Raw genomic sequence first — 18,983 nt, forward strand, 5'->3', positions numbered from 1 at the left:
GGGACAAACCAGGGCGCGCAGGGCTGCACGGGGCGGACCCGTGGCGGGCAGCTCTCCCACCTCTCCTGGCCAGCAGCTGCCGCTAGCTCGGGCCCGCGGCCCCTCCGCCTCAAGTCTGGGAGCTCCCGGCCTCACCCTCCCGCTGCCTATGGGGATCCGAGAGTTTCCCGGCGGCGCACCCAGGGGCAAAGGCATCGCCATGTGAGTAGCGCCCGGGTTGTGGGCGCGCGAGCCGGCCGGCAGATGGCCCGAATGCTGGGTGGACTCTTGCAGCCGCGACCTCGGGGGTCCGGGAGGGGCGACGTGCATGGCGGGAAGTTTAAGGCACCTTCTCCCTCGCCACTGGCCCCAACCCACACTGCCGGAGGCGCCCAGGGGAGGGCGGGAGACGGGAGACGAATCCGACTTCGAGGCTCGGAGCGAGCAGAGGTGGGTGGCGCGAGGGAGCAGCCCCGGCTGCACCCTGGCTCGCCCAGGGCCCCGCTCCTCACCGAAGCCCCCCTCTCTGTCCTTAACCCCTCTCCGCCTGCCACCTGCCCCGGCGCCCGCGGCCTCAGTGGCATGAGGAGGTCACCGGACGTCAGCCCTCGGAGACTGTCCGACATCAGCCCCCAGCTCAGGCAGCTCAAGTACTTGGTGGTAGACGAGGCGATCAAGGAGGACTTGAAATGGTCGCGTTCGGTGGAGGACCTCACCAGCGGGCCGGTGGGACTCACCTCCATCGAGGAGCGGATCCTGCGCATCACAGGCTACTATGGCTATCAGCCCTGGGCAGCGAGCTACAAAAGTAAGACCACCCCGCCCCAAGCCTTTTCCCTGTCCTCTGGTCTTCCTACCACTGTCACAGCAGCCTGGGAAGCGCGCTCTGTGACGGTCCTGCCGCCAGCTGCCGCCCTGCCTGAGGGTTTGTAACTTTGAGGAAGAGGCCTGGAGACAGTTCTCCGGAGCCTTCAGGGTTTCTGATCCGTTATTTCACAAGCCTCTCTCTCCCACACAGTCCTCTCCATCCTTATCCCCTTCTTCCGGAGGTGTCACAATATGGAGGGCACCCCTCTTGTGGCAGAACTTGAGAAACGCGCAAGCGAATCAGTATCCTGGGCTGCGTAGCTTTACTGTGATCAGAAAGTGTTACTGGGCCCCGGGTCAGGAGCAGCTGGCTCTTTTGGAGAATGCAGACTTAGGCAGCCCGGATTTTAACTCTTCCCGGTGTCTCCTAAGCAGGATGATGGAGGACAGTTCTTTATATCTCAGCCCCTCCCTTTGCCCCAGGATTTTTGGGGTCCTCAGTGAGGAGGTTCCATACGCATCAGTGTCAATTCTGGCACGGTGCTTGCAAGATGAAAGAAAGCCTGGTGCCAGGTAGAGAAGCTGAAACTTCTTTGTAGTGGGCTTTCAGCTGACTGTGCCAGGAGCAATGACACAGACCTCACCTTTTTTTGGCTTACTTTGGAAGAGAGAGAGGTTGCCTACAACAAACTCCAGATGCTGATAGATATAACCAGAATTGAGTGGTCTCATCACTGTGTTTGGACACAGCAAAGAGACATTAACCACTTCAGTCAAAGAAATGAGCATTGCCTCATTCATTTATGAGTCTAATAGCTTGATAATCTTGAGGATTTTTAAAACCTGTTATTTATTGCTTGAAATTGCAATATATTGGTACTAGGAAGAACATCAGGCTTTTACAATTTAATCATATTCATCACTAAAAGTATGTCTATCTTTAGATTATTTATGAAACCTTCAAGTCCAAGCCAAACATCAGCAGTCTACTAGCAATGAGCTTATATTTTGGGGAAGAAACATAGGATTTGAATGTTTGGTTTCTATGCCCTTGCTGGTCTTTAGAGGACTGTGGTGAGTGCATTTAATTCAGCATAAACCTTACAATGATGTATGTGTACTCGAGTCTCCTGACTGCTACTGAAATCATCGCTGATCTGCTGGCTTTAGATTGCAGAAGGAAGTCAAGGGACCAAGTTCCCTTTCTGTCTGAAAAATATGGGGTGTAGGATGACAAGAATTCAAATCCATTGGAAACCATTTTTCTTATGGCTATGGATATGACCTCACTTTTTATTTCTGCTTTTTTCTGTTAGAAAATACAACTTTTCTATTTCTTGTTTTCATTCTCTGCTTTCTTTGTAATTGAGGACTATGATACAAATCATAGTTTTTTGGGAGTCATCTCTTCAGCCCCTGAAGTCATGATTAGGTTTATTTTTATAATTCTATTTGTGCCTGGCTCTAGGGTTTTCTGGAAATGATCACTGAGGTTTGTGACTTGAGGGGCACTCACAGTGGTGATGACTGAGTTTGGTACAAACGTACTTAATGATTAAGACCATGGAAACAAGTCCCTTGAACCACCAGCAGTATTCTTAGATGCCCTCTCTCTGAGGCTTTGTTGAGGGGATAAATACTAGCAGACAGGCTGTAGGAGCTCCAGCCATGGGAATAAAATCAGATCACTCCACTGTGTTCCTGTGAGGATCCTTCTTTATTCCAAGGTATTTCCTTGCTACTAAAATGCTTTGGGTGACAACTGACATTTTGATGCATTAATTGGGGTTTACGTTTAAATTTAGAGAAGCTAATGTTTTATTCATGCAGCGGGAGAGGTTCTAGGGCAGTGCTTTTGCTGCTTGCCATTTCTACTCAACTAAGAAAATAACAGCAGAGGCTCATCCATCTGTAGGTAGTGGTCGGTTAATTTGTTGCTTAATAATTGAATTCAACAAATTGAAAGAGGTATAATTACAAAGCAGAATGTTCTCCTCATGGTGTCCACAGAGATTCCAAGCCTGGTCCTTACTGTTTTGATGTTACCTCTCAGTTGTCTTTCCAAGTGGCTTCTCTGCATTCTGACTGTAGGAGAGTTTCTGGACTCTTGGAGAGGCGTGCAGCTGCCCGGGCAGCAGCAGAAAGAATTTAACCAAGTGTTCAGCCACACCCCCTTCATTTTTAGGTTTTGGCAGTTAAGATAAATGAGATAATTATGAACTATGCTCAACCCCAGCAGTGACAGCCACAAGTTTCACTCTGGACAAAAGACTTTTTATGAGGAATTATTATTATTATTATTTTAAATCCCAAAGCCCCTGAGGCCTGAGAGGGATGTTTTGAGGAAGTTGAGCTCTCAACAAGTGGGCAGGCGAGGCTGAGTCTCTTCTCTCAGTGGCTCCACTCTCCAGGCTCCCACTCTGAGTTCCTGCAGTGAACCACATGGTGACACTGGCAGGGATTCTTCAAGTCACCAGCTGTGAGCTCTTCCACAGCCCAGAAAGCACCTAGTGCTCATAAATATTTGCTGAATGGACGAATGGATAGCACCTGAACTGCTAGCCTCTGGGACTCATATCATTTAACTTTTTATGCTGACTTCCTGTTACGTTGGAAGTGTCTTCTGAGCCATAGACTAGAACAGAATTCTTGATGATAAGCCCAGTGTTTCTGAACCTCGGTACTATTGACAGTTTTTCCTGGGTGACTCCGTGGTGGGGACTGTATATCATAGGGCACTTAGCATCCTTGCTGGCCTCTGTTAGATGCTAGTAGCACACCACCACCCCCGGTTGTGAATACCAAATATCTCCAGATGTTGCCAGGTGTCCCTTGGAGGGCTGCATTTGGTTGAGACCCACTCATTAACTTGAACCCCATGCTTACTTCCCAAGTGACCTCTACTCTACTGACCAGTGGTGCCCATGGAGTGGTCCTGCTCCAAATTCCTCACCTTCCCTCCCTTTTCCTTTCACCTGGCCCACTCCTTGGGCTTTCATGATGGGACACATTAGAATGAAGGTATTTATTTATTTATTTATTTTTAAGTTATAGATGGATGCAATATCTTTATTTCATTTATTCATTTTTATGTGGCGCTGAGGATAGAACCCAGTGTCTCACATGTGCAAGGCAAGCGCTTTGCCACTGAGCCACAACCCCAGCCCCAGAATGAAGGTCTTTCTGCAGACTCAGAAAGGCCTGTTGCTTCTGCAGCTAGTGAGATTTCAGCCCCCTCCCCCATAAGTCAGCATCCCGTAGAGAGAGCTTTAGGAGTTGGAAGGATCTGGATGATCCAAAGAAGAACATCTTTGCCCAAAGTAGGGAAGAGTGACTGACCTAAGTGTCTTCTGCTGCTTCTCCCTTCTCTGATGTTGCTGCCATTGGGTGGTGGGGGTGGGGAGGAGATGGCTATGGAAGGGAAGAGGGAGCCCAAGATCAGGAATATGCTATCTGTATGTGGACAGCCAGCTCCAGGCATCTGGCAGGGTGGGAGTGGCACCTCTGCACAGGCAGGACAGAAGGGGTGATCTTGGAGGTCCCAGATGGAGGGTCCTATGTGACTGGGGAAGGAGCACTCGTCTGCTCCTTCGTTCCCTCTGTTCATGGAATCTTTTTGGAGCCTTCACCCTGTGCCAAAATATAGAGCTGAGCTCCGGAAGACAGGCTCACTGTACAGGTGTTCCCTCTTCAGGGAGTGTAAAGGCAGAGCCCTGCATAGACCGCAGGAACCCAGGGCGAGTCCTGGAGACTTCAAGGGTGAGTGTTTATAGAGGCAGGATGCTTTGCTTGTGGAAGGTTTGGATGTGGGACAGACAAGGCTGGCCACCCAGGGAATTTTCAGGAAGCAGGTTTATTGACTGCAGGGTCCAGAGGGACTATTGCCCAAATCATTCTCTGGACCAAGAGTCTAGAAATGCTTTGGACTTAATACCGAGTTGGCGGGGGTGGGGGGAGCTTGGAGGTTCACATGACAGTGCTTTTTGTTCCAGTTTTTAGAACAGTCAGAGGTTTTACACGTTTTACCACAGAAGCAGGAGCAACATCAGCAGGTCTGCAGTTAAACTTAGCTTTTGCGAGACACAGCATCAGAAAATAGAAAGGTCTAATCACACTGAACTGTTTTGCATAAATCTTTGCTGATATTATATTAACAAGAAAAATTATGGTGAGGGTCTTCTGGGTACGGGGTCTCTGGCCTGCTTCAATTTCCCTAATGGTGCTGTTGACTGTGCACTGTCAACTGCTTTCCTAATCAAAAGCACTTTCTTAGGGATTATTTTGAGGGGGGTCATGTTTATTGCTTGAAATGAGATACAAATGTGTTTGTAGTAGATTTAACTCCATGGTGCTAGTATGTTGAGATAAAAATGATTTTTTTTAGAATGCTCATGGGTTTAGTTTTAAGTCATTTTTAGAGTGGAGGGTAGGCTAATCCCAAAGGCCACCCACCTTTAGCCCAGTCCTGCTTTCCATTTACAGTGTGAACCTGGGCCTGTAGCCTGCAGGGTACTGAACAAAGTCTCCCTCATCTGGGTGGAGATCTTCTAGTTGCAGCTGAGAAAGTGAAGGGTGCCCACTCACATCGCTGGGGACCAGAGTCACAGAGGGTTTGCATGAGGTGAGTGGAAGGGCTTCTGGAACAATCTTTCCCTTGGGCCCCCTCAGACTGAACTGAGAGTGGGGGTGCCAGTGCCAGAGTGGTGGCCGCTGTGGTGGAATTTGGGGTGCATGGCTCCTGTGAGGTCCTCTGGAGCAGCAGGGGTTGGGCCAGCGACTCAGAAGTGGCTCTGTGTCGGAGACGGAGGAGTTGGTGGTAAACATAACTCTCAAAGGCAGCTTGGCACATGAAATACGAGATGGAAAACATTTAACAGGGAAGAGTTGGAGGTGGCTGAGGTGGGTAAACACTAGAACACACATTCTCTAATGTGTCAGAGCGTAAGTTTGGTTCCTGAGTATAATTGCATACTAACAATTTAGTAAATGCTTTCCGAGTTTTGACAATTAAAATGCAGAATGATTAGCTGTTAAGGAACCCCATGCTCCCCATCTCACTCAGATCATGGCCATCTGGCTATGAAAGACATGGTCGTACCTCCAGGGAAGTGATGTCTTCCAGGTTTTCCAAGAAGCACAGACCAGGAGGTGCCTACTGTCCTCTATCCCTTACAAAGTGCCCAGCCCAGAACACTCCAGTGGGGAGCACTGGTCCTTTCCTTAAGCAGCTGGAAAAAATCAGATTAGTGTACTAAAATATGAATCCATATGTGTGAGAGCCATTGAACTTCGTTGAGCATCTTCTTGAGTGTTGTTGAGATGCTCACAAAAGCTGGGGCCTTGCATTGGGAGCAGGGTGGACTCATGTCCTTTGATGTGGCCGGGAGGAGTGAGGAAATGAAATTCTCTGGAGCTGCATTCACATACCAGTTCCATCCGTTGGTAGATACAGGACCAGTTACTCACCACTGGGAGCATCTGGTTTCTCATCTGTGAAGGAGTGATGAGGAGGGAAAACCCACCTATACCCTGTCACTGAGAGAACAGAACCTTTTGGAAGGTCTTGCCAGTTCATGGGACCCCTCAGCTGCCTAGTACCATGCCCTCAGGTCAAGCCTGTGGCAGCAGATAGCACCACCTCTCCTGGGCTCATAGATAGAACAGGGCCAACTTTAGGCCCACCTGCTTCGACCAGTGTCTGTCCTGGGACTTGAAATTAAAACCAGAAGTGTGCAGCCAGGCACAGTGGTGCTCTCCTAGTCCCTGTCACTGGGAAGGCTGAGGCAGGATCATCTCTTGAGCCCACAAGTTCAAGACCAACCTGGGCAACTTAGTGAGATCTTGCCAGAAACAAACACAAGAGGTGGTGCTCTGGCCGGGCATGGACACTTGAGTGGAGGAAATGTACTGAGGGGCTCTTTTGCCTCCTCTCAGGCAGAGACAGAGGAAGCTAGTCTACCTGGAGAGAGTGTCTGCAGGATGTGCCGCAACTGAGAAAGCCCTGGAGGCCAGTGCCCTCCTGGGTGGAGATCAGGCTTCAGCTCCTCCCCTAGCCCTGGGGACCCTGCTGTCACAGTGCACGCCCCTTCCTTCTGGGTGAGCGGAAGCTGGGCTCTGTCCTGTGCACCTGCAGGCTGCTCTGTGGTTATGACTTCTGGACCATTCTCCTGAGTCCGCGTAGATTAGAGCAATGCTCTGCGTGGCCAAGGACGTTCAGCTAGAAGAAAGGAGTGCTTCCTGACTGCTAAGAGAACAGAGAAGCCATGGAGGCCCCGTCAGTGGGATCCTGCAGACAGAGCAGGACACCCTGTCACCCCAGTGGAACGCCTGTTCCATGGCTGGGGATGAACTAGGTTCTTTTTTTTTTTTTTTAACTTGATATATGTTGATTTAGCTCCGTGGTGAGTGCACTGAGCAACAGGGTAAGCCACTATCTTATTACAGAGCCTCGGAAGGAATTATACTGTTATGAGCCTAGTAAATTCTTGTGGTGGATAGTGGTGGCGAGCCTTTGAGCAATTGCCCAAGCCAAGGACACAGATTTTTCTGTCATGCAACTTGAGGTAGCTTTAATTTATGACATTGGACTGTAGGAAATAAGTCGCTTGGCTGAGGAGACTTGTAGAGTAGAAGGTCACAGGCTGTGTTGGACTCCTGAGACATGGGGACTCGTGTAACTTCGGAGCAGTTTCTGGTTTTGACAGATGTTTGGCATTCAGATGTTCTCCTTGTCGATTGGCTGTGTGTCACCTAGATCAGAATCTATTAGCAGATTATCTTTACCCTTCTTCACCATCTTCTTGCAACAATCCAGTGTTACCAAAATCAGGGTGTGTCTTCAAAGTTTCTTTTGAAGGGATGGAAGAAAGGTGCTTCTTCACAGACACAGACTTTGCCTCCTTGTTTTTCCTTTTAGAAGTTGCACCAGCTCACTTTCAGGGACTGTTGAAGATGTAAAGGAACACAGTCACCAATATAGGCATGAGGCCTGTGGGTGTGACGCAGCAGCATTTGCTCATGCCGTGCACCTGTGGGAGTTTAAAAAACATTTTTCATGGTAGAAGTATATTTTGTTGGCAGGCAATACCAAGGAAGAACTGGAAGTACCCTCCTTTATTTCTTTTCCTTTAAAAATCAGCCAAAAAAAATAGTTAGAAAACTGGGCAAATTCCATAAGTCAGGACAACAAATTCTTGTGGTTTATCCAAAAATGTTTACCTTGTCAGCATTTCATTGTATAAAGTATTGAACATAGAAATCTTATATAGATGTGTCTGATTTGATGCAGTAGGTTTGATAAGCCATTAGAATTTATTTTTTAAGCACTAGGAAGCGTGCACCGTGGAGGTGTGAATGTATTTGCTCTGTCTGTAACCAACATTGTATTTGGTGATTCTTTAAAAATACATTGTGGAGTTTCAAAGCGGTGACTGGAAGACAGGAGCACAAAGCGTTTTCCACTGGGACCCACCGCCACCTTGCCCTCTGCGGAGGAGCCCACGGGCCAGGCAGGGACATCAGAACATCACTGCATGGAACTCCAGATGCTTTCCACGGAGGGGCTCATTTATGCCTGGGTTAGAAGCAGATGGAACCTCAAAGCTGCTGTGAAGGTGTTTTCATTTATTCATGAGCTCATCCATCCACACTCCAACATCAGCATTCAATCCTCAAAAAATAACTGCTTCTGAAAGGTGGTAAAAAATATTCACCCCTGAGGTAAACATGTACTACAGGTGCTGTTTCCTAAAAAATTCCATACTGACATACACCTATGAATCCATGAATTGCATTGACTCCAATACACACATTTCTTGCCTTGGGGCCATCTCATGAGTGCACTGTGTGTCTATTTGTGGTCCTTCTCTAAATAAATATCTTGTGGTGATTTGGACCAACATTGAACAGCTATAAACTTAGCCCTGTATTATATGAATTCTATTGCATGGTGTTTTATTGTAGGAACCGTAACTCTAGCAAGATACAGCAGAGGCTATGAAGCCCCAGAGAATTCCTTTCTCTCTTCCTTGGGAAACTTGAACTCTTCTGCTGTAATCAGAGTTCTACTTGTTCATTTGATGTAGCCCAGAGCATTTAACTTTTTTTTTTTTCCTTTTGTGCTATTGTGCAACAATGCCGATCTTTGACAGGGTTGGTGAGTGGAGCAATGTCACCAGGACATTTCTTTCCTAACATTTTTCTGCTGTAGATATTCTGTTTCTCTCCAGCTGCAAAGAATGCTGTCCTGAGGTTGTTTTCTTCCTCTAACGAGGGGCCTGGTGGAAATAACATGGACTCGAATCCATTCAGGGGAGCCAGGATGTGCTCCCAGTCCACCTGTTCTCTCCTGCCCAGATCTCATTCTGTTGGTGCCATTCCTCTAGCTCCTCCAGGAGGAAACCCCAGGTTCACAGAGTGAGCTTGTGAAGCTGTTCCTGTGCTCGGGCCAGCTTGAGTCATAACAGTATCCAGTTCACAGAGGCAGGAGGGGAGCGGGGTCTCTAGGGGCATCACCATTTTACATATTAATACAGCCAGAACATCCTGGGTAGCAAGACTGTTGCTCTGTGTGCTGTTGCTCATGGAAGGATCTGGAGTTCTTCTCTGTCATGTCTTGCTCTGGTTGGTCCTTGATTCACCTGGTATGTGCACATAACGCTCAAACACAGGCTAAGCACAGGCTCTGGGGGTGGTCCCAGGACATTGTCTCAGGACCTTCTTCGTGACTTTTCCACCTCCTCTTCGTGCTGAGCCCTGAGGAGCGTTGGCTGCAGGTGGTCAGCAGGTAGCTGGGATCATTTGAGCCAACACCCAGGAACGTGCGGGGATTTCTCCATTGCTTTTGGGTGCATGCGGTGGTGCCTTTTTAGGGTGGGTGGCATCTTGGTCACTGTATTCGTTTGGCTACCTTGTGCCTGATGAAGGGGAGAGGTGACAAGATGGGGTTATCTTCTAGGGGCTTGGACTCTCCTCCCGAGGCCTCAGCAGCACTCAGCGGCCACCTCAGTTTCCACACGGCACTGTCCACACTGCTTCGGAGGAGTCATAGCTGTGCCCGACATTTTGGAGGTTTTCAGGAAACTTTGCATATTCGACTATTTTATGGATATTGTTATTTTCCTTGGGCTGGGTAGCCTCAATGTGGTTATGTGGGAGAATATCCTTTTTCCTGAGACACACTGAGGTATTAGGGGTGAGGTATTGTGCCTATAGTGTACTTTCAAGTAGTTCAACAAAAACCAGTGTAGACAGACCAAATGACAGATGAATAAAACATGCAAAATTTTAATAATTGGTGAGTCTATATAATACACATCAACCTTTCTATAAATGTAAATGCTTTCAAAATTAGAAAAAAATATTGCTCCAGCTTATGGTGTAGCATGATTCAGGCTTGAAGGGAAACATGGTTCAGATTATTATATCAGAATTTAGTAAAAAGAAAACCAGAAAATGCTGTGAGTGATGACATGCTGTCCCCAGAGGAGGAGCAGGTCACCTCCCAGGGCCAGCCCTGTCACTGGCTATTAGCCACTCTCAGCACTGACCCTGTGCCTTTGCAGCACCTGCCTCGGTTTCTCTCCGCAGTCTGCCAGGCCACGTCACCATCCCTCTGGCGTGCCTGTCCACGTGCTGTGCCGTATCCCCAGCTCCAAGCTTCTCTTCAGGGGTTTAGACTTCTCACCCATCTCCCCAAATGGTTTGATGCTTTGTACCCTACATCATGTCTAAGTTCTAGGTGGGGACCCCTTGCTTCACTGAGAACAGGTGGCCTCGTACCCTAGTCTGCACAGCAGGCTGTTTTTAAGGGATCTCTGGCCTGTGGTGTGGCTCGTGCTCCTCGTGCCTGGTCTCTGAGTGCTGGCACTGTGCCTTCCCGTGGTGTCTCCCTCTCTTTGGTGCTTGGGTACTCAGTCCTTTATCTGGCTTCAAGGGTCAGGCCAGGCCAGGCCTCCTGAGGGCTGCTCCCGTGGAGTTAGCTCCTCATGCTCCCTGGAGAAGATGGCTGGTGGTAAGAGGGGAAGAATCAAATGGGCTTTCAGGTCTTCACTCTGCTCTGTGCTCAGGCCACAGACCATCCAGAATTTCCACAGGAGCCAGATTATGGAACCAGCCAAGGTTTCCATCGACAGAGGATTGGATAGAGAGAATCGGTGCATATACCCAGTAGCATGTTATTCAGCCTAAAGAAGAGCAGTTATGCCATTTGCAATAAAATGGATGGAACTGGGGAACATCATATTAAGAAAGATAAAGCAGACTCAGGGAGCCAGTGGCATGTGTTTCCCTCATATAGGGAAGCAAAAAAAGGGTCTCATGAAAATAGAAGGGAGGCCAGGTACGGTGGCGCATGCCTGTAATCCCAGAGGCTTGGGAGGCTGAGGCAGAAGGATCTCGAGTTCAAGGCCAGCCTCAGCAACTTAGTGAGGCACTAAGCAACTCAGTGAGACCCTGTCTCTAAATAAAATACAAAATAAGGGCCCCTGGTTCAATCCCTGGTGCAAAATAAATACATAAATAAATAGAAAATAAAAGGGAGACCAGTAGCAGGGGGCCCAGGGGAGGGAAGGCAGGGGGAGGACTTGGGGATGAATTGATCAAATTATGTTCCATGCATGTGAATATGCCCCAGTGGAACCCACTATTCTGTATAACTAATATGCACTGATTAAAAAAATAAATAAATAAAGGATGCCCAGAGCCCCTGGGAGAATCCTCTGCACGCACTGAGCGTGTGCATGAGGAGACGCGGAGCAGTGAAGGGACCTCAGGCTTCCGCCAACAGAACTGCCTTTGCTCAGGGGGAATGTGCAGCATTGGAGGCCGTGTCAGTAACCATGGGGTTTCTCCTGTGAAAGGGGAAGAACTGCTTCTTAAGAGTCAGGGGAAGGGGCATCTACAATGGGACCAGAGAGCCAGGTGCTGCCGAGTGCCTGAGTCTCACAGAGCAGGGCTGGGTGATGGGTGGTTCAGGAAGCAGGGCGAAATCTGAGGAGGCAGGTGGCACGGAAGGCCTACCTGGGTTCGAATGCCAAGTGTTTGTGAGAAGCACAGCCTGGAGGTGCCTAGACTGAAGAGCCGTGGCTGCTGGGGATGTTCCCGCAGTTGTCCTGGATGCACGCGGCCAGTCTTTGCTGGACAGTCGCCCAGGGGTAGAATTTCAGGGTTTTAGAGTCATGTCAAATGATCCCGAAGGTAGCCTCCAATGTCCTCCCCAGGGTTCACGCCCTTGAACAGTCCCCTCCCCTTGGGTGGGGCCTTGACTAGCTTCCCACCAAGGGTGTCTTCTGAGAGTTTGTCATGCTGTGTGAGAGTCCATCTTTCCAGCTTCAGATCTCTGTCCTTGCCAGCCTTGAGAGGACACTGGCCCTCTTGGGGGCCCATGTGGCAAGGCAGTGCAGGTGGCCTTTAGAGCTGGGGTGGCCTCAGGCCAACAGCCAATACATACTGCAGTCCTGTGACCTCAAGGAGCTGAATGTGGCCAGCAGCCAGGCCAGCAGCCAGACCAGCAGAAACACGAGTCTTCTTGGTCCAGCTCCCAGCTGAGCACCCAGCCCTGGTCGACACCCTGATTCCAGCTTTGTAACCCCTGAGCAGAGCACTGGCTGAGTTGGGCCCAGCCCCCAACTCTCAGAAACTGTGAGATGACAAAGGTGTCTTGTGTTCTGTCACTCGGTTGTGATCTCTTGTTATGGGGCCATAGATGGCTAATACCGGTGGAGGAGTCAGGTCTCAATCAGCAAAACAGAGCTGCCAAGTATAAATACATAGATACGCATAGCTCTCTTCACCAATACACTTTATAGTCTATAAGTTAGATGGCTTCTAATTTTTTGCCTTCAATAAAATTCAAGGAGGAAATCCATAAATCACTGAAGTTTTATAATAGAACCCTGTGTAGCTTTTGTAGTCTATTTTTGAGCAATTTCCATGCTCCCAGACTCAGTCCTCATTACCAGCCTCCCCTCTAGACGGCTCCACGTGTATGACAAGACGCCATCGTCACCAAAACGCACAGTTTGCAGAGCTCACTCGGTGTTGTGTGTCCTCCAGAGCTGATGGGTGCATAGGGACATGGGTCCTGCGATATCATGCAGTGTGTCTGGCAGGGCCTGTCCTTGGGGGTAAGAGGACAGTATTATGGAGCTGCTGTGGAAGCCTGCTGAGAAGAGAAGCTCTGGGAATGGCCCCTCTGGGGACAACTGACCTGGGAAGTGGCTGTATCCCATCCGTGAATTCTTCATCTTGCCCCTCCGCTGCTAGTGAGTGGAACTGTCCCTGGAGCGACTTCGCAGGTGCAGGACTGGACAGCACTCAGCTCTGGCTTCTCCCTTCTCTGCTCTGCAGCCTGAGTTCCCTTTGCTGCGGGGTGTGGCTGGCCTTCTCTTCCCCTCGCTGTGGTGCTACACCTCCCCACCTGATGACCACACATGTCAGAAGGCTGGGGTGAGGACGACCGAGAAGAAACCCACAGTGTGCTGGTGTACTTGTGGTTCTCAGGGTCCCACATGTGGTGGCGAGTTTTGAGAAAGGGGATCATCCTGACAGTGCCCAGTCTCATCTGCACAAAGCTCCCAAACTGGCCGAATTTACCCGTTGGGTGTGGACCAGGAGGGGCACAGGACGTTTTCTCTCTGATGTGGTGAAATCTTCCACATGATAAATGCCATACCTGGGACCTAGAACAACCCCCAGAGGCCCAGGTATTAAGGTTTGACCCCAGGGTGGCCCTGTCGGGAGGCGGTGGGACCTTGAGGAGTGGGGCTCCAGGGGAGTCCTGAGGTGACTGGGGGTATGTCCTCAAACAGGAAACCATCTTTCTGTTGAATCTCAATTCCCTGCTTCTACAGGCAGATGAGTTGGAATTCTCTGCTTCTGCAGGCAGGTGGGGTCTGGGCAAGGATGCGGCGCTTGAGCTCCTAAGGGTGGGGCCACCCTCCAGTGCTCAGCAGACCCTGCAGCTCACCACCACTTCTTCTTTCCAGGTTCTTGTCTCATGAATTCAAAAACTAAAATTCTTAGACCAGGATGAGTGAGTACAGAGTAGAACTTATTGAAGAATAAAAGCAAGGACAGACCCCTGGCCCGGCAGTAGGAAACCCAATAGCAGGTACTTTCCACCTGAGGGTACTAGTGCAGGGGTTTATATCCCACGTGGTCACTTCTATTGATCAAAATCACGCTAATAAGGCTTTGGGAAAGCACCGAGGCTATTGGTCAGCCCTGAATCCCGTTCAGGTTTGCATTGCTTCCGTTTTCTCCCTGCCTCTGGAATTGGGAGGTTGAAGTCATTGAATTGCACGTGCATGGTAGGGTGGTGGGCGCTGCCATGCTGCCTGGAGTGTGCTTCTGCAGCAGGCATTCCCACTGTGCGCAGGCTGGGCTGCCCCAGGAAGACAGGTGACGAGTCTGCTCACCCCGGCTCACCCTGGCTCACCCCGGCTCACCCTGGCACCTGCAGCTTGGAGCATGGCAACTACTCTACAGTTGAGGTCTTTAAGAATTTGTTAACATTTAGCTGCTTCCTCTTCCTCTTTGGAACAAAAGCCTCTTTTGTCCTTCCTCTGCCAAAGGTAAAAGAGGTGGTGTGGGCTGGGTGAAGTCATCCCAATGACTCAGGAGGCTGAGGCAGGAGGATTGCAAGTTTGAGGCCAACTGGGTGACATTCTGTCTCAAAATAAAAAGAGCTGGGGGTGTATTTCTGTGGTAGAGCTCCTCTGGTTTTAATTCCCAGTTCATCTAAATAAATAAACAAGTAAACAAATATGTAAGTAAATAACAACAAAAACAGGCAAACAAACAGAAGAGACAGTGTGTCTGCCCCAGCTGGGAAGTGTGCGTCCCCCTGGAATTCAGTTCGCTCGTTTGCCTCGGAACCTCGGCTTCCAAATGGGCTCCGTATGCATCACTGTGGACATGCACCTTTCTCTTGTCGTTCGGGTGGAGTAAGGTTCTCCTGAGTCTTTTTACATCCTAAGCAGAAGTAGACTTGGTCATAAATTTAAGTGATGTTAACACTGGACTTTGGTGTTGGTAAAGCATCCAGCTCAGAGGAGCTAAATATTACTACCTAGCTGAGCCGCCTCCTTCTCCGTTTCCATGGCCTGCCTGGGGTGCGGGAGAACCCAGTCTTAGGGAACATTGTTGATCCTTTGATAAGTACTGGTAGAAAGGGAGCAGAGTGATACTCTTCTTAGTTCAAAGGAGCAAGCTTCGAGGGTTGGTAAGCTTCCTAGGTTTCAGTCCCGTCCCCATGATGACCGTACCCAAGTGGGGGGTACCATAGCCTGTGGAGCCTCCCCTCCTGTGTCCCGCCCCCGCCTCTCTCTGGCTATGGGCTGGCACTCTGTGGTGATGACACTGCGCTCCACACCGACTGTCTGCCTCCACTCCGTCAGCCTCCACGTGCCCGCAGTGCACAGGGGCTCCACATACCTTCCCACGTCAGTAGGAGACGCTGTTCCAGGCATCACCGCGAGAGACAGAATGCAGAGTGTAGCAGAGGCAGGAAGAAGCCCACGAGAAGTGGCCCAGCCCTAGAAAAGGGGGCAAAGGGCACTTCAGGAGGAGATTCAGGATTCAAAAAGCAGTAGGGTGCAGATTAAAGGGCTGAGGAATGTTCCAGATACCCCCTGTGCTAAAGTTCACCTCTAAAATACAAAAGGCAAAGAGAAAACTTGCCCAACGCTAACCCTGCACAGACCAGTAAAGATGACCCAGTCCCTCTGACTACCCCTCTGTTCGTGTTTACCCTGTGTGAATGAAATCAGGACATCGCTTCCTGTAGACAGTTGAGGTTCTTGGCCGTAAGCAACAGATATCACATCTGCTGATCATAGAAAAATGGGGGAAAGGAGACTTCTGGAAGAATACCAGACACGGGGACAACAGGAGGCGGAAGGCCAGATCTGGCGGGTGGACGTGGCCGGGCTGCAGATGCTGGGAGCAGAGGTCACAGCAAGGTGCCTGCCTCAGAGGAGCGGAGGTGGCCGACAGGCCTCGTCTCCATGGTCCTGCTGTCTCCTGGCACATGGGTCAGACCTCCAGGCATCTGACTGGCTGGCCTTGGGCCACATGGTCACCTCTGGCCTTTGCAGGAGACAGAGGGGGAGCACTTGTGCCCTTGGCCTGAGTGGCCACAAGCTACAGTGGGTGTCCTGCTCAGAACAGGGCCTTCTGCATGGTCAACAGTGTGGACTCTGCCCCAGGTGGGTGTTGGGATGCTGAGAGTCAGAGGGACAAATGATGGAAAGTGACAAGAGGGACATCAAACCTAGGGAAGGTGCTGCCATGAGACAAAGGCCCAGGAGGTAGTGGGTGGCCAACAGGGAGCAGCCGGTCCAGGAAAACAGAGAGGGCCAAAGGAAAGAGGAAGAGAAGTAAAGCACACAGTGTCACAGAAGGGAGGACAGAGTGACAAGGACTGTCACCAAAATGGCTTAGCAACATTGAGAGCTCTGCCACAGGTAGGGGAATGGCAAAGGCTTACATTTGGTTGGACCACACTCAGACTGCGGGGCTGTTGGAGCGCCTGCTGCCCGTCACCCACCAGAGGGTCTGCAGTCTACACATGTCCACTCCTCTATCCTTGGTACCAGGCTTCTGGTCCTTTCACGTCACCAGAACCTGTGAGAGGTGGCTAGTTCTCAGAGCGCCAGCTTGAACAAGTCAATACCACGTCATGTGTAATGGTCTACACACCCCACCATGAAGAGTTGCTGAGAGTTTTGAGATTCGAGTGTCCAGCAGAGGCCCCCCAGCTCATGTGCCATGGGGTACTGAGGAGCCTGTGTCCCTGTGGGTGGAGGAGGCCCTGTCCAGCAGCGGGTGTCAGCACCTTGTCCCATCGCTGCTCACACCGGGGGCTCGCTGGGCTGTGGGAGACCCGCGTTCTGAGGCCAGCTCAGCCCTGCTCTAAGCAGGGCCTTGCTGAGGCTGCTGGGGGCAGAACGTGTGCTGCACAAGGCTTAGTAAGCTCAGAGGGGAAGCAGCCTCAGAAACTGGAGGCCATCGGAAGCACAGGGCTGAGGGCCACAGCAGGTCCTCCACACCACCTTTTACAGCGCCTTCAATGGTGCAAGTGTCATGTTAAACCCAAAAGATAACATAAAATAATCACTCCTGTCCAGTTTTCTGAAACGACTCCCTGGAACCACTGCTTATGGACTGACAAGGCATGAGCCCAGCTAATTTTGTTATGAGATCCACTCTCAACATGGACATTCCCACGTGTATTTTTTGCTGGAATGGGATCAAAATTCACACATGATTTTGCAGCTTACTTTTTGCTTAATCATATATATGGTGCATATATATATATATATATATATATATTCCCACTTAAAATTGCATGCACACATGCACACACATCTATCGAGTGTTACTGGTATCTTTCATACCATGCAATAGACATATATGGATGTGGAAGTTCTTCCTGCTGAAATTCTGGCTTGAGAGGAGCAAATACAGGACAAGGCCAAGGGGTACAGGGACGGTCTTAGGGAGCATAGGACTGAAACGTGATTGAGGTCGCACTGGCTGCGTTGAACGCCCGCCCCTCCTTATACTCAGCCGCTGCCCGTCTCTGCACACCAGCAAACGTGTGTGCATGTAGCCTTGTTGGGATGCCGCTCCCGTTGCAGGATGGTTTCCCAAGCAGGATGCCTAAGCCTCCGCCGCCTCCTCCATCTGAAACCCACCTGAGGCGTGTAAACCTGACTCCCAGGTGGAAGCGCGTTGCCATGAGCTCTGTGCTCCCATCACACTGTCATTGTTAACCCTGCCCACTGAGGGACAATAGGTCGTTCCAGCTTTCCACCATATTAAAGACTTCCCCAGTGACCCTCCTGTGCATTTATGGTAGGGATTTGCCTTGGGTTTTTCTGTGAGGTAGGCTTTTAGAAATGCAGTTACTGGGTCAAAGGGAATGCATGTTGAATTACTGATACGATACTCGCTGCAAATTCTTGGGTCCTAAGGCCTGATGCTTGCTCTGCTGTGCCCGAGATGTCTGCTGGCTCTGCTGGGTGAGCACAGACTGGTCTCTCCTTTTCCCCAGTCACCGCCCTGGGAACCCTTGCCTGCTGGCACGCTGCTTGCGCTCAGTGTAGGCAGACAGAACAGTCAGGAAATGAACTGTTCTCTCTCCCCAAACCTTATATGGTGGTAACTAAGGTGCCAGTCCCCACGAGTCTGCCTTTCTCTCATTTTTGTAGCTATTGTGTTTCTGCTCCCCAGTGATTCCACTGAATTTCCGTTACTCTTGACAGCCCATTAAGACCCTCTTCTAAAACTCCATTGTACGTGCTGATGGAATCTTGCATCATAACTTTGTCACCAGAACAAATGTACAGTCATAATCTCATAACTGGATTTGCTGGGCAGAGGTAGAGGATGTGTCATTAAAGGTTAGCTTGTGTAATAACAGGTGCTAAACAGTCACTTGTTCAGTGTGACTGTCTCCTGTTGGGCGAGCTGCCGCTGAGGAACCTTCAGAAGGGCAGGGGTCATCTTGCCCGTGGCCCCCACATGCAGAACAGCGGCTGACGTATAGTTTGTGCCAAAACACATTTGTGGATCAATTACTAAAATTTCATGAGATTTTTAAAAGCCTGTTTTACCCAATGACTGTCCTAGATCCACAGTGGTCATGTTGAGATCCATCCTAATGACACCGTGCTGCCCTAGCACATGCTGCCGTTAGCGTGCCCTTAAGGACTTGTCCTCTATACATTGTGTCCAGAGGATGCTTTTTTCCTGATTATCCTTGGGGAGGCCAATCACTGACCTTTGAGGCTAGATTTTTTTTTATTACAGCTTTGTCAAAGTATATAGCTGATAAACAAAACCTGTGTATGCATAATATCCACAGTTTGAGGAGTGTGGACAGAGGCATGCACATGTGGACCCTCACACAATCAGTGAACAGACAGGTCCATCAACCCAGTAGTTTCCTGTGCCTCTTGATTGTTTTGTGGTAACAACTCTTTACATGAGATAAGCCCTCTCTCGTTTTAATGGTAAATATGGCATTGTTAACTCTCGCTCCACGTTGTGTCCAGATCTCTAGGACTGATTCATGGCATGTGACTGAAACTTTATACCTGTTGAGCAGCAACTCTGCTTTTCTCCTCCCCACTCCTCCCACTGGGCAGCCACCATTCTGCTGGCCTCAGCTCTGAGTTGGATGCTGTTAG

The 18,983-nt window shown here is 49.8% G+C and overlaps 1 protein-coding gene across 1 annotated transcript in view; it reads left to right on the top strand.

The window, feature by feature from the left end:
• Nucleotides 1-6: 6 nt before the first annotated feature.
• Nucleotides 7-18,983, top strand: part of Slc35f3 (solute carrier family 35 member F3) — a 236,150-nt gene continuing 217,173 nt past the window's right edge. The window contains exons 1-2 of the mRNA XM_048800380.1: nt 7-201; nt 558-787. Coding sequence (XP_048656337.1) covers nt 149-201; nt 558-787 — 283 coding nt within the window. The 5' untranslated portion in view covers nt 7-148. The remainder of the gene's footprint in view (nt 202-557; nt 788-18,983) is intronic.

Source organism: Marmota marmota, unplaced genomic scaffold, assembly GCF_001458135.2.
Source record: "Marmota marmota marmota unplaced genomic scaffold, marMar, whole genome shotgun sequence".
Classification (NCBI taxonomy): Eukaryota; Metazoa; Chordata; class Mammalia; order Rodentia; family Sciuridae; genus Marmota; species Marmota marmota.